A 15,457-nucleotide genomic window follows, 5' to 3' on the forward strand; every position below is an offset into this window, starting at 1 on the left:
ATTTCTCAGAGGGTTGTGGGGGGCCTTCACTTTGAACTGCTGCACTTCATGTGGTGATAGTGCTTCAACAATGCCATTAGTTAGGGAGCTCTTGATCAGTGATAATTAAGGAATATATGTCCAAGTCATAATGGTCATGGAGCGCAACTTGGAGATGATGTTGTTCCCACTCTTGTTCTTTTTGGTGGTAGAGGTCAGGAGAGTATTCTTGGTGAATTGTTGCAGTGCATCCATAGGCTGGTGTTGAAAGCAGAGAGTGTGTTGGGGGAGGCAGGGGAAGAATTTGAAGGCAAAAACAAATTAAATGCAAGTGACATGAGAGCTAATGCATGTGGTGAGGACTGGACAACAAGTGAATAAAACTCCCAATGCGGTCTCCTCTACATTGGGGAGACCAAACGCAGACTGGGTGACCGCTTTGCGGAACACCCTCGATCTGTCCGCAAGCATGACCCAGACCTCCCTGTCGCTTGCCATTTCAACACTCCATCCTGCTGTCATGCCCACATGTCTGTCCTTGGCCTGCTGCAATGTTCCAGTGAAGCTCAACGCAAACTGAAGGAACAGCACCTCAACTTCCTACTAGGCACTTTACAGCCTTCCGGACTTAACATTGCGTTGAACAACTTCAGATCATAAACTCTCTCCTCCATCCTTACCCCTTTTTGATCCCCTTTTTTCAAATATTTAATTTTAAATTTTTTAATATATATTTTTTCCCCACCTATTTCTATAATTATTATTTTTAAAATGTATTTCCATTCAGTGTTTTATCCCCACCTTTTAGCCCATTTTGATCTTTTTTCCCACACCGTCCCCTCCCCTCACCCCACCCCCACTAGGGCCATCTGTCACTGGCTCAACCTGCTTTCGACTCTTAATGTCACCATTAGCACCTCCTTTAGCCAGTATCACCACCATTAACACCCCTTCGACCTTTTGTTTATGACATCTTTTGCAATCTCTCCTTTGCCTTCACCTATCACTGGCCTTCTATCCAGCTTCACCAGTCCCACCCCCCCTTAAACAGTATATATTTCACCACATTTCTACTTCTCTTTAGTTCTGAAGAAGAGTCATATGGACTCGAAACGTTAACTCTGTCTTTCTCTCCACAGATGCTGTCAGACCTGCTGAGTTTTTCCAGCAATTTTTGTTTTTCTTACAGAAAGGGTATAGGTTCTGAGTTTGTGGAGGGCAGGAGGGCAGTGGGCAGAATATTGAAGTGACAGAATACATTTAAAAGGGTGGAGAAAAAAAGAAAAACTTAATTTACATAGTGCTTTTCAGGACTTCGGGATGTCCCAAAGCGCTTGACAGCAAATGAAGCAGTTCTGAAGCATAGTCACTGTTATAATGTAGGAAACACAGCAGCCAATTTGAGCGCAATATTCTCCCATAATTAGCAATGTGATAATGACCAGATCAACCAGTCTTTAGTCAAGTTGTGGGATAAACATTGGTTCAGGACACAGGGGAAAATTCCCCTGCTCTTCTTTTAATTGTAACTGTGGGATCTTTTACATCCACCTTAGAGTGCAGGCTGGTTTAATGTCACATATGAAAGTGGTTAAGAAGCTGATATAGGGGTTCAGGCAGGCAATGTTGCAGAGGTAGAAATAAAGGATTTTGGTGATGGATGGGATGTGGGGTTTGAAAGAGGATGCCAAGGTAACCATACTGTGGAGGGGATGACATGATGATTGAGAAGTTGGCTTCTGCAGGCTGAGGCTAATCTATTCAGGCTTACTGATACTTGCTATGTCCCTAAATGCAGGATACACAGCTACATAATTTGTGGTTAGGGGAACTACCCTCGCGCTTTCCCCTGACATTCAAAAGGGAGAAAATAATACATCAATAAAGCTATTCGGTCCTCAGGATAAGTTTTATTACTGTAATATTAGCCCCACATTACATCGAATTTTACAGCACAGAAAGAGGCCTCTTGTCCCAACAGGTCTATTGCTAGTGTTAATGCTCCACATGAGACACCTAGCTCCCACCTTATTTCATCCCAGCCTATCAACCCACCCTTCTATTCCCTTCTCCCTCATATACTTAGCTAGTACCCTATCAAATACATCTATGCAATGTGCCTTAACCACTCCATGTGATAGCAAGTTCCACGTTCTCGCCACTTTCCGTGAAACTGTACTCTATATTGCATCATTACTATCCACAGACAACAAGGTAAGTTGGAGACAGAGAGCAACGGAAACCAAAACATCTTTAACTAGCTAGGAAACCTGACCACATTCTTACGGAACAAAAGGGCAATAGTGACAAAAAAAAAAGAAATTGAAAGGCTTTCACTGGAAGTTTCCTCAAAAATTCCCCTGTTCGGCAACCATCAAAGCAGAAGATGTGCAAGCCCCATTTGTGTGTTAATTCAAGGTTTCCATTGCCCCTCAGCTGATTTTGGGAATCTCCAAGGACACTCCTGTCAATTAATTTTTGCTTGCACTGTTTGCCCTATAATCTCACTGCTCTCTTTTTTTTAGGTTTAGGTTTAATTCTTTTAAAATTCCTATTTAATCGCAAATACAAAAATGTTTGAAACTATTTTCTAATTTAAAAAAAATTGAGATCGATAAATTACCGGTTTCCTTCTTTCCTGTGGTGCTCGCTGTTCATTTTGAAGGTGGGAGCAAGCTAGGCGACCCTGGGTTTCATCAGCTGAAAGTCAGCACCAAGGGTACATTGTTAAGACAATCAAAAGGTTGTAATATTCATCAGGTTGCACCATTCATTCAACCAGCTTGATTTCTGACACAGTCATGTTACATCAAGTGAGGGAAGTTGGCTTTTATACAAGTAGAGTCATCAGAGACCCTCGGATCCTGACAACATCTGGATATATAAACACCCCCTCTCGAAGGGTTAAAAAATGCAATCACGTTTTTAAGAAAGCAACAGATGCTTCACTAATATAGGGCGTCTTCATTTCCTCTGGTGTATACTGGTTAATATATATATGAAAAATTACTGTTTTAAGACAATTGTTTAAGATAAAGATAAAATCTGGAGATGTCCCAAAGTGCTTTAGAGCCAGTTAAGTACTTTTGAAATGTAGGCCAGAATTTTTGGCTTGGTGAGCGGGGGCGGGGCCTGCTTGCTGAAGCGTAAAATGATGCTGGGTGACTTCGGGTGCGCGTCTCGCAGGCGGGTTGAGGTTTCATGAAGTGTTTATAAATTGAATAAAAATTTTTGTAAAAATTCATTGACATGTCCCAGCTCATGTGATACTGTCACATGAGGGGACATGTCTTAAAATTTTTTCCTTTCTTTATTTAGATTTTAAAAACTTAAACTAGTCTCCCTGAGGCACTTCTGTGCACGTCACGCTGGCCGGGCCTTAATTATCCCACCCACGTAAAATGGCGACGCGGACCCGATCGAGGGCGCCAATCGGGTCCGTGCCCGCCCCCGCACAACCCCCCCCCAACGGAAGGGGAAAATTCTCCCCGTAGAAGCTACTGTAATGTAGCAGCCAATTTACTGTCCCACAAACAGCAACTTGATAATGACTAAATAATTTGTTTTTGTGACGTTGGTTGAGGAACAAAAGTTGGCCAGAACACTGGGGAACCTCCTCTGCTTTTCTTCAAAATGGTGCCATGGAATATTTTTACGTTCCTCTGAGAGAGAGCAGGTGGACCTTAGTTTAATGTCTCATCTGAAAGATGCACCTCCCTCAGGACTGCACTGAAGTGTTAGCCTAGATTTTGTACCCAAGGGCTGGATTTCACTGGAGTTGGCGGGAAGGCACGTATTGCTGCGATGCCCCCCCCCCCGCACCAACCACCCCCCCATTGCCAGTGTTGGCCAGCAGTCGACACGCTGAAAAGAAACCCACCCCACAGCCATAAAGCGCTGCCATCGGGCTAAACAGGCAGAGAGTGAGACTTCCATCCCTCAGTGGGAGGATATCCCGCCCTCGAGGGGCCGGCAAATCTGATTGGCCGGCAGCGCTACTTCCCAGCAGTGCCAGAATTCAGTAGTGGGCTGCAATCTGGTCCACGAAGAGGGCAGCCGTAGCATCTAGACCCAAGTAAGTTGGGGGTCTTTGGCGGGGAGGGATCAGGCAGCCTAGGGAGGGGTGGAGATGGGGGTGTGGGGGAAGTGGGAGGGCCCCTTTTGGAGGCCAGGGAGGGAGGAATAAGGGGTGGCGGTGGGGGGTAATATCTTGGGGGAGTTGCCCCTAAGAGCATCGAGCATCCGCCTGAATGCTGTTACCTCCTTCTTCCCGCCTTTAAAAAAATTTGTGTTTAAAAAAATAAATAGCCTGCTCATTTCCACTCTAGTTGGCATGGGCAGCATATTATAGGGGTCAATTGGCTTGTTAATGATGTCAATTGGCTCTTAATTTATTTTAAAATGGTGCGTGGGCTGCCAATTTTGGCACCTGCCCACCTAGCATATTATGGGGGAAAGATATGGGGTGGGCGAGAAGATGGTGGGCTTGCTACCCCTCGTATTTAATATGCCACCCGCCCCCCAACCCAACCCACAGAATACATGGCATAAAATCTAACCCTAGGTTTCTGGAGCAGGAATGACCCCCAAACTTCTGACTTGGAGGTGAGACACAGCCAGCACCTGTTCAACTAACAGAAGATGCTCATGGCTCTCTCCAAGTAATGTGAAAGTCAAGGGCCTGATTAGTAAGTCTCACACATCTTTTTAAGTCAGCACACTCACCAATTGAAACCTGCAATGTTTTTTGGGGGATAGGACATACCTTTAACTAAAATACGAAAATTCATTGACTACAATTGTTCCGTCCTTTGGCAGCTAATTGCACCCATGGGACTGAAGTGATTGAATTTTATCCCTGCCAGATCTTAATCAATCAGCATTAACTAAGCAAGAGATTATTTGAAAAATACACAACCCTTGAAAATCACACATAATAGGAAACCTGCTTTAAATTTATGGTGATACTTTAACCTAAGTAGCTTCTAATGGAACATAAATCACTTGGTTCAAATCCTGCTTTATAATATAACACTGTAATATTTTAAATCCTGCTATGATATAACACTAATATTTTAAATCCTGCTTTATGATATAACACTAATGATATAAATCCTGCTTTATAATATAACACTAATAATATAAATCCTGCTTTATGATATAACACAAATAATATAAATCCTGCTTTATAATATAACACTAATAATATAAATCCTGTTTTAAGATAGAACACTGTAATGATATAAATCCTGCTTTATGATATACCACTGTAATAATATAAATCCTGCTTTATGATATAACGCTGTAATAATATAAATCCTGCTTTGTGATATAACACTGTAATAACATAAATCCTGTTTTAAGATATAACACTGTAATGATATAAATCCTGCTTTATGATATAACGCTGTAATAATATAAATCCTGCTTTATGATATAACACTGTAATGATATAAATCCTGTTTTATAATATAACACTGTAATAATATAAATCCTGCTTTATGATATAACACTAATAATATAAATCCTGCTTTATGATATAACACTAATATAAATCCTGTTTTAAGATATAACACTGTAAAGATATAAATCCTGTTTCATAATATAACACTAATAATATAAATCCTGCTTTATATAACACTGTAATAATATAAATCCTGCTTTATGATATAACACTAATAATATAAATCCTGTTTTAAGATATAACACTGTAATGATATAAAACTTGATGGTGTCAGGTGGAGTAGTGCCATTGCATGACACTCTTCAAAGTCAGCTTCAAAAGCTACTCATGCTCATAAAAGCATAAGAATTTTTAAGCACAGTAAAAAGGCTAATATGGCCCCAAAAGGCCTTTTTGATAGACCCACCCCAACCATGCACCACCTTAGCATATCCTGCAAAGATCTCTATGACTCTATAATTCCTTCTCCCCCCACCTGTTCAGTTACTCTCTCAACTTCCCTTGTAACAGATGGATAGCCCCATTGGTGAAGGGCAGATATGAATGACTAACATGTTTGAGCAACATTCTTCTGAGCTCTATTTTGAGACAAGCTATTTGGCATTTTGATTTGCACTTTGTCAATAGGAAATATGCTCCTTATTCCACAAATCTTTGAGGTGAAAAAATGCCAATTTGCCTTCCTACTCTTAAGTTACTGAGTTTTGATTTGTCTCTCCTTGGCATTTGTCTTTAACCATTGGGAGCCATTTTGCCCATGATACCTTTGCTGGCTTTCTGAAAGAGCTACACACTTGTCTCGTTCACCTGCCTCATTCCTGTACCGGTTAAGTATTTCTTTTCAAATCTTTGGCCATTTCTTGAAAAGCTATTAAAAATTCTGCTTCCACCATTATTACTGGTAAGACGTTCCCATGGAATTTTAACTGCCTCCAGCCCATCTGGCAGGAATAGTGCAGGTGAGAGGGGTTTAAATAATGGTGAGGGGCAGGTTTGTGCTGTGTCCCAGCCCTTCACTAGATAGATATCGGGCACAGAAAAGACACCCACCTCAAAGGAGCGGGGGTCTAATTTAAGTAATAAAGCCACATCCTGATTATATCATCGGGATCCATATATCATTTTCATTGTGGGGCCAACTAAGGACCCCACTGTTTAAACCCACCAGTGAAAGAATGGATCCAGCACACAGGAGGCCCAGGTAAATTTAATATTTTTAAAGGTTCTTTATTGGCCATGAGGAGCAGGATTGCCTCAGGTTTGTGGCCTTTACTGATCCTCCCCATACCTTGCCGTGGCTCCTTGCCAGCAGTCTGACCCCGCAAGAATTTTAACTGCCCCCTGCTGTCATTCCCACTGGCTTTGGAGGGAAGTCCATGTTGGGGAACCTGGGTGCAAAAATTCCCTGGGCCTCAGGCTTTAGGAGGCCAGACAGATTTACCAACCAAAATGCACTGATTTCCTCCCCAATTTAAAATTGGATCTTCTGTATCCTAACGTTCCCATCTTTGAAACGTTAAAAGTCTTGTTTGCCCTGTCAGGTGGGTGTAAAAAAAAACCTTATTGCGCCATTCAAATAAGGGCAAGGGAGTCCTCCCAGTGTCCTAGGTAGCATCTATCCCTTACCCAACATCACTGAAAAGATTTAATTAGTCAGTTATCCCATTGCTGTTTGTGGTACCTTGCTGTGGCTGCTGCATTTATTGATTATAAAAAGTGCCTACAGGTCTAAAGGATTTCATTGGTGTAGTAATTATGGGTTTTGTTAAATGTTGGACTGTACCTTTAAGAATAGTCCTGCAATGTAAGATCACGTATGTGTAAACCAATGTATCAGCAGTGCGATCTACCTCCACAGTCAGTGTAGAGATAGAGATGGAGTTGAAAGCACATGTGTAGTTGCTGCTGGCTGTGTTGTAAATAAACCTAATGTTTCCACTTAAAAAGTTGTCTACAGATCAACTCTATTACAAATAGGCAACAAGGCCACACTATAACAAACTGGTGATGAGGATAAATCAAGATAAATCAGAATCGGTACTGTACCTCGCCCAGAGATTGTGAGTATCAACGTCTGTTTAAAATAACAAAAGATTAGTGCCACAATTAGTGCCCAAAGTGCCACAATTTGGTAGAATTGATCCCTTTGAGCCAGCCACAGATGATTGGTCTCAATATATAGAACGCCTCACGTTCCTCTTTCAAGCAAACAAGATCACGGGAGAAGAGAAGAGGCGAACAATCCTCTTGAATACTTGTGGGAGCAAGACCTGCGGTTTGATTTGAAGTTTGACAACACCTAGTGCCCAAGATTCACAGAATTTCGGAGAGCTGGTGGACCCCTTGAAGGGACATTTTCAACCCAAGCCCTCAGTCAACCTGCAGGGGTTCCAGTTCAATTCGTGAAGTAGCGCACCGAGTGAGACAATTGCTGGGTACGTGGCAAATTTGAAGCAATTAATGGAACATTGCGAGTTTGGTGAGACTCTGAACAACATGCTCAGAGATCATTTAGTGTGTGGTGTGAAAGAAAACACTATTCAGGGAAGGTTGCTGACTGAAGCGAATCTGGATTTTAAGAAAGCTTTAGAAATAGCGTTGCCCATGGAAATGCTGTAAGAGATTCACAAGCAATACAAGAGGTGCAAAATGGTGCCGTACACCAAATCGGGTGGGAACTGTCAGCCGAAAATGGTGGGGAAAAACCAGCCTCCGCCGCAAAGCGGGAAACGGCTCCCGCTAACGGAAAAATAAGAAGAAATAATTTAGCAGCTAAATCGAAGAACAACTTTAATCGATGAGGAAACAATCAGCCTTTTAGTGATTGGCAGTTTAAAAAAGTAGAATGTTACTTTTGGCACAGAAGTGGACATATAATGAGACAGTGCAAAGAGAGATTTAAACAGGCTTGCAAACAACAGAAGAAACCCAACGAAATCTACTGCGTAGAAGAGCCTGAAACAACAAATTCTGACATTTGTTCATTGTTTAACATGAAAGTTGGGAAGACAGAGCCAATATTTGTTACAGTACAAGTGAATGGCAAACCATTGAAAATGGAAGTATCCTCTACTGTAGTTGGAGAACACACTTTCAGATATTTAAATAATGGTGAACATCAATTAAATTTGGAATAAACATCTGCCAAATTGAAAATGTACACAGGCGAAGAATTCCAAGTAAAAGGTATCAGCAGAGTAACTGTCCATTATAGAAGCCAATCGGCACAGATACCCATGATGGTATTGAGAGGCAGAGAGCCAAGCCTTCTATGCTGAAACTGGTTAAGGGAAATCGACCTTGATTGGCCAGTGAGATTTCAAAAGGAAGCTGAGAGAGTTCATATCTTAAAAAACGAAGAAGGATCTGAGAAGACAAAATGGTGGCTGGTAGCACCTATAAATACTCGAAGGTGGCAATAAACAAATTGTCGAACTGTGCCTACTTTGATATTATTCCAGTCTCTCACAATGGCTTGCTAGATGATGATGCTGAAGATAAAATCAGAGGTACAAGTTACTTCCAAGGCATTCTCTGGAAAGAAATCTAGATGCTGTAGACAATCATGAAGAAGTTAACAAGGGAGACCAAGCTTGCACGCTTTCTTTTTCACTACAGGACGACCCCTCACATGACAACAGGAGCAGCACCTGCAGAGTTATTGATGAGACACATAGGACACAACTGAGCCTAATATTTCCAAATTTGGAGGGGAAGGTGGAGAAGATTCAAGGAAACCAAAAATCTATGCATGACTTGCATAGTCGTGAGTGACAATTTACTGTTGGAGGAAGCAGTTTATGCAAAGAATTTTGGTGGAGGACCTAAGTGATTACCTGGCAAAGTAAGTTCAGTGACTGGACCATTATCATACCACGTGGAAGTGGAAGGCCGGATCACCTGTAAGCATGTGGACCATTTAAGAAAGAGAGCTACCACAACCAGATATTGTACCACCTGTAACCATTACTGAACCGATGTTTCCTGTTGAAGATGCTCAACCAATGACTGACATGCCCAATGTCTCTATCAGAGTGGAAGACACTCTGCCCACTGAGGTACCTGATGTCCATGCAGTTCCAGAGAATGTGGTTCCTGAGAGCGAATCTGAAGCCATGGAGCTGCGACATTCCACAGGAATCAGGAAACCACCTGAAAGACTAAATTTGTAAATTTCATGACCTGTGTGAATATTATAATGTTATGAGCTAAATATACTCGTAAATACAATATGTACAGCAAGGTTAAAGGGGGAGGAGTGTAGTAAGGAGTGTAGTTAAATATTTGACTGTGCCTTTAAGAATAGTCCTGCGATGTAATATCACATGATATGTGTAAACCAATCTGTTAGCAGCTTGGGCTGTCTCCACAGTCAGAGGTAGAGATGGAGTTGAATATACACGTGTAGCTGCTGCTGGCTGCATTGTAAATAAAACTAATGCTCCCACTTAGAAAGTTGTCTGCACATCAACTCTATTATAAACAGATGACAAGGCCACACTATAACAATTGGCATGGAAGCGCTTTAGAATAACCTGAGAATGTAAAAGTTGCTATATAAATGAAAGCTCACTCTAATAACCCTTTGCATGAAAAAAATCTCTTAACTGCTTCCTTCCATCTTTTAGTGATTATTTTACAGTTATGTCCACCAGTTCCACTGATTGATAGAAATAATTTTTATTCAATTCACCTAATCAAAACTGCTAATAAATTTTGAAAACCTTATATCAGATTTTTCTTTTGGAGAGGACATACTTCTTTTAATTAAAACCAAGAAAAACATTGCGATTGATCAGTGTGCCCTTTGTCAGCTAATTGCATCCATGAGACTGAAGTAATTTGTCCTGATGAATGGAGCTTCACTTTAGGAACATATATTGAAGCTAGCGATCAAAAGACTTTTGGAGACTGAGGGGATCAAGGAAGATGGGGGTAGTATTGGAAGGTGTAGCTAAGGTAAAGGATCAGCCATGATCTTCTTAAATGGCAGAGTAGGCTCAAGGGGCTGAATGGCCTGCTCCTGCTCCTATTTCTTATGATTTTAACGTGGCCATTTAGCCTCTTGACTCTGCTCTATCATTTAATGAGATCATGGCTGATTGGCACCTTAACTCCATTTACCTGCCTTGGCTCCAAGTCACTTACCATGACTTAACACTGAATTATCTATCCTAGTCTTGGAAGCTACAATTGTCCCAGTATCCACAGAGTTTTGGGGATGAGAGTCCCAAATTCCCACTGCCTTAATTTGAAAAATTGTTTTCTGGTTTCACTCCTGAATGGCCTGGCTCTAATTTTAAGATTATGTCCCCTTGTTGCTTCACTGGGATCTTTTCCATGCCCTCTCCATTCTCTTTCAGACGAAGTATTTTCCCTGCATCTACCCTATCAAATCCATTTAACATCTTAACTATCTCAATCAGATCAGCCCTGAATACTTTATACTCAAGGGAATAAAAGCCACGTTTCCCTAGTTAATCTTGAGAATGAATGTTCTTATCCGCAGTATCATCTTTGTGACTCTTTTCGATGTCCTCTCCATTCTCTTTCAACACCTCCACTCTTAACTCTGGGGTCAGTTACCAGCCTCGGATGTGTCCCTGGTGCAGCACAGTGATGCTGGTTATGCGTCATTCCCACTTCCTTCACACAGATGTGTTGCAAAGATGTTGCTAATTGGGGATTAAAGTAACTGCACAAATCAATGATTTTTGAAATTTTAATTAAAGTGTGCTCTCTGTCGGACTGTCTTACTGAGTATGGGGGCAAGCCAAATTGTCTGTCATTTACTCCCCGAGCTATTCGAGCAAAGATCATTCTGGGGAGTACTGTTGGAAATAAGCGACCATAAAGAGCGAGTGGAGTTTTGTAAATGTTTCTTGTGTTTTGTTCACGTGCAGACTCACAATCAAAGCTTAGTGCATCTGAGCTTCCCCAACGTCTCAGTGCACTACGCTGCAGAACTAGCCCACAGAGGCCAAGTAGGGGTGGAATTTTCAATTCTGGGTTGGGAACCCAGCTGCCTGTTCAGTTTTAGGCCCTGATCCTATTCCAGATAAACCACCGGGATTTTTAAATCACTAGGCCAATTAATGGCAGGTAACTGGCCCGTCGACCAATTCAACACAGCAGGCGGCATCCAGAGGCTGGATGGTCAAGGGGAGGTCTTCCACTGACAAATCACTCATTCGGAGCTGTAGATTCATGATGCCTCAGCATGGAGGCCCCCTCAAAGAGATCAGTCTTTTCTTAAAATTTAAAATGGCCAAGTCTGTCTGTCTGCGATCGTGGAGGTGGCAACCTCTCCATGGGATGGCCAGTGGTCGCAGTTGTGGTCCAGCAGCTGTGTGGGTCAGGACCATCCTGTGACCATCGTGCCCACTCCTCACATCATGACCTGAGCTCACAACGTTGACCTGGACATGGTCCAGGCTGATGTGGGCAGTCTGCATTGCCAACTGGAAATCTCAGTTGGCACGGAAACAGGACCGATTATTGTCAATGATTGGCTTGAATGGGCTGCCTACTGAGAAGTGGCAGGCGACCAATCCAGTCCTGTGCTGCCCTCATTAACAATGGCTCAGGGTTGGGATCGTGGCAATGAACTGGCACGGAGACTGGTGGCATGAAATTGTGCGTTTGCCCATCTCTAGTTCACAACCCGCACCAATTGAATACCTGGCCCAAGTCTGTGTTGAGTCAGTTGAGCTTACCTGAAGCAGCATTTGGAGTCATCTGTGGGCTAAGGAGGGGAAAACCAGCCTGGAGGTCCATCTCATCATCACTATAAGGTGATCCCTATCAAACTCCTTTGCATTTATGGACACAGGAAATAGGATTGGGCTCTATTGGTGAATTAACTTGTCTCAAAAATGACAGAAAAAAAGGACTTGTACCTATGTAGCATCTTGCATCATCTCAAGGCATCCCAAAACACTTTACAGCCAGTGAAGCACTTTTTGAAGTGCAGTCACTGTTGTAATGTAGAAATTACAGCAGCTAATTTGCACACATTAAGGTCCTACAAATAGCAATATATGACCACCTCATCTGTTTTTGTGATATTGGTTGATGGATAAATGTTGGCCAGGACACAATGGAAAGAACTCACCTGCTCTTCTCCAAGATATCACCATGGGATCTTTTACATTCATCTGAGGGAGCAGAGAGGGCGTCTCATCCAGAGGATGGCACCTCTGAAAAGGCAGCACACCCGCAGTACTGCACTGGGCTGTTAATCCGGAATTTGTGCTCAGGTCTCTGGATTGGGACCTGAATCCACAATCTTCTGACTCAGAGGCAGTGGTGTTTCAAGGCTGTGGGCGCTTGTGGAAGTGTGATCTAGCATGAAGCCTTGTCTTCAGGAAAGGCGGGGGTGCGTGCTGCTGGTTGCAAGAATGAAATGGGGACGGAAAAAGAAATTCAGCAAAGGGGAAGTTAAAATAGTTCTCTCTCTCCCATCTTTTAAAATTTGGAGAATGCAGGTCAAACAAAGAGAGACTGAGTTTAATCAAAGTCGGACATTGGGAACAGGAATAGGCCATTCAGCTTATGAGTCTGCTCTGCCGTTCAACTAGGTCATGACTGGAAGTTCATTTTCCCACCTTTATTCTATAATCCCTCAATACCATTACCTAACACAAATCTATCCAACTCAGTCTCAAATGAAGGGATACTAAATTTTAATCAATTAATTTAAATAGCCAACTCCTGTTGCTATGTCTTAAAAGTGCCATACTTAGTGCCAATTTAATGTGTTCTGTTTTTCCTCAGTGCCGGGTTACCTGGGCTGTTTTAAAGATAATGGTGACCCACCCCCTTTATCAGGCAGTAGCGAAACCTCCAACAAGCTGACCATCCAGACCTGCATTAAGTTTTGCAGGAGCAAGCGATTCAAGGTAAAGGGCGGTTTATTCTTTTAAATTAATTTTAATGAACTACCGAAGCGAATATCTGAGGAAAGAATTTTAAGCTGGAATGAAGAGAGCTGGTTAAACGTGTGACAGGGTGGCAATTCTGAGACTCAAACTGGTACTGAGACTTCTGGGATTCTGGGCAACTCTGGTGTAACACATTCATACCATCTGTGACTTGAGAGCTGTGTGGCGGTGGGAGACATTAGGGGAGGGGTACAGAACTAAAATGGTTATTTTCTTCTCCCCTTTTGTGTTTTTGTAAAATATGAAACTTGTTTAATAAATTATATTTTGAACAAATGGTTTAAGCGGAGCTTAGTGGTATTGTGAGGCGGATTCTAATCAATTTACAAACATATAGTTCACTCAGCCTCACTGGGGAAGCTGAGTGTCTGAGGCCATTGGCTCTCCATTTGTGGGGGTGATGAACTTCCGGGATGGAGCATGCCATTGTTCACTTTTCCACAAAGCTGGTTTCAGGCTCCATATCCTACCCAATGCTGTCACTTGTCCTGGAAATGAATTCTCTGCGGCATGCTTGAGCCGAAGTTCCTGGCCTTTGGGCAGGTGTTTGCCAGATCAGGAACTCCACCTCACATCATGCGGCAAGGATTCTGTTCCCAGAGCAAAATGACAGCGGTGAGGACCATGTGGGGCAGCGAGGATTATCTCAGCTTGATAGTGGGACCAGGAAGTGCATCAGGGCAGGGGGAGAGGACGGTCGTGATCTATTTGTGTTTAGTTTGTCACTAATGGATTGAGCAGTCACATTGTAACAAGGTTAAGAACCACTGCCTTAAAGTAATGCATTGATATAAATATGGGCAACCAGGAACACATGGGCCGTCTCATTTTCCAATCCTCTCTGGCTACAGGCATGGCGCTGGAGGACTGCAGGACTGCTAACATTGCACCATTGTTTAAATAGGGTGGAAGGTATAGACTGAGTAAATACAGACCAATCAGCCTAACCTCAGTGGTGGGCAAATGATTGGAAAAAATTCTGGATAGACCACAATTTAAAAAGGCCCACATTAATCAAGGGCAGTCATTTGTTAAGGAAAGGTCACGTCTGAATAACTTAATTGAATTTTTTGAGGAGGTAAAAGAGGATTGATGAGAGTAGTACATTTGATGTAGTTTACATAAATTTTAACATTTGATAAGGTCCCACATGACAGTAAAGTAAAAGCTCATGGGATCCAAGGCAAAGTGGCAATTTGGATCCAAAATTGGCTCAACTTGGCAGGAAGCAAAGGGTTCATTTTTTAAATTGTGATTGGAAGGTTGTTTCCAGTGGAGTTTGCAGGTCAAAATACTAGGTCTCTTGCTTTTCATGGTATATATCAATGATTTCGAATTAAATATAGGGGGCATGTTTAAGAAGTTTGAAGATGATATAAAAATTGGCTGTGTTTCATAATGAGGGAGAAAGCTATAGACTACGGGAGAATATCAGCAGGCTGCTCAAGTGGACATAAAGGACTTCAGCTGTCACAGATGCAATGGGGCGAATGCCCTTCCTCCATACTGTAAATTTGCCATGGATGGAACTTAATGCCCTCCCGGGAACGAGCTGGGAGGAGAGGGGGAGCCACTTAGTAGGACGGGAAGGCACGGGACGGAGTGCCCATCATTTTCCTGACTCATCCTATTAAGTCGGGGCAGGGAAAGTCGAGATTGCCTTCCCAACCCGAGGCCAATTGAGGCTTTTAAGTGGACCATTCATGGTAATAACAGCTAATAATAACTGGTAGAATTCCAGTGGCCAGAGGAGGGGGGCTGCCCCTTGGGGTGAGCACAAGATGTGGGCAGGCCACCGGGTATACCTTGGTGGGTCGGCAACCTGGGGTAGGAGGTCCTCCTGCTCAGGCACCCAAGGCACCTCACCAAGGGCAACCCCCACCTTTCAAACTGACCCCTTCACCCATTCCCCCCCTGGCTTACTGGGACCTGTCTGACCTGCCCAGGCGAGGCAGGTCCACTTACCTGGGTTCCATGGCCTTCATGGCTGCTCCTCATCCTGATTCTCCTGCACTCCCAGCAGTGGCCACTGCTTCCAGTGGTGCTGCTGGTACTGAAAAGCTGCTAACCT

At 42.8% G+C, this 15,457-nt stretch overlaps 1 protein-coding gene across 2 annotated transcripts in view; it reads left to right on the forward strand.

Annotated features, from left to right (window-relative positions):
• The window catches only part of kremen1 (kringle containing transmembrane protein 1), a 256,485-nt gene that overhangs the window by 93,298 nt on the left and 147,730 nt on the right, over positions 1-15,457 (forward strand). For both annotated transcript variants that reach the window (XR_013578183.1, XM_078554008.1), the window contains exon 4: positions 13,220-13,344. Coding sequence is in view for 1 of the 2 variants with exons in the window: in XM_078554008.1 (XP_078410134.1) it covers positions 13,220-13,344 (125 nt within the window). In the remaining variant the exon portion in view is untranslated. The remainder of the gene's footprint in view (positions 1-13,219; positions 13,345-15,457) is intronic.

The sequence above is a fragment of the Cetorhinus maximus genome, chromosome 12 (genome assembly GCF_964194155.1).
Source record: "Cetorhinus maximus chromosome 12, sCetMax3.hap1.1, whole genome shotgun sequence".
Lineage (NCBI taxonomy): Eukaryota > Metazoa > Chordata > Chondrichthyes > Lamniformes > Cetorhinidae > Cetorhinus > Cetorhinus maximus.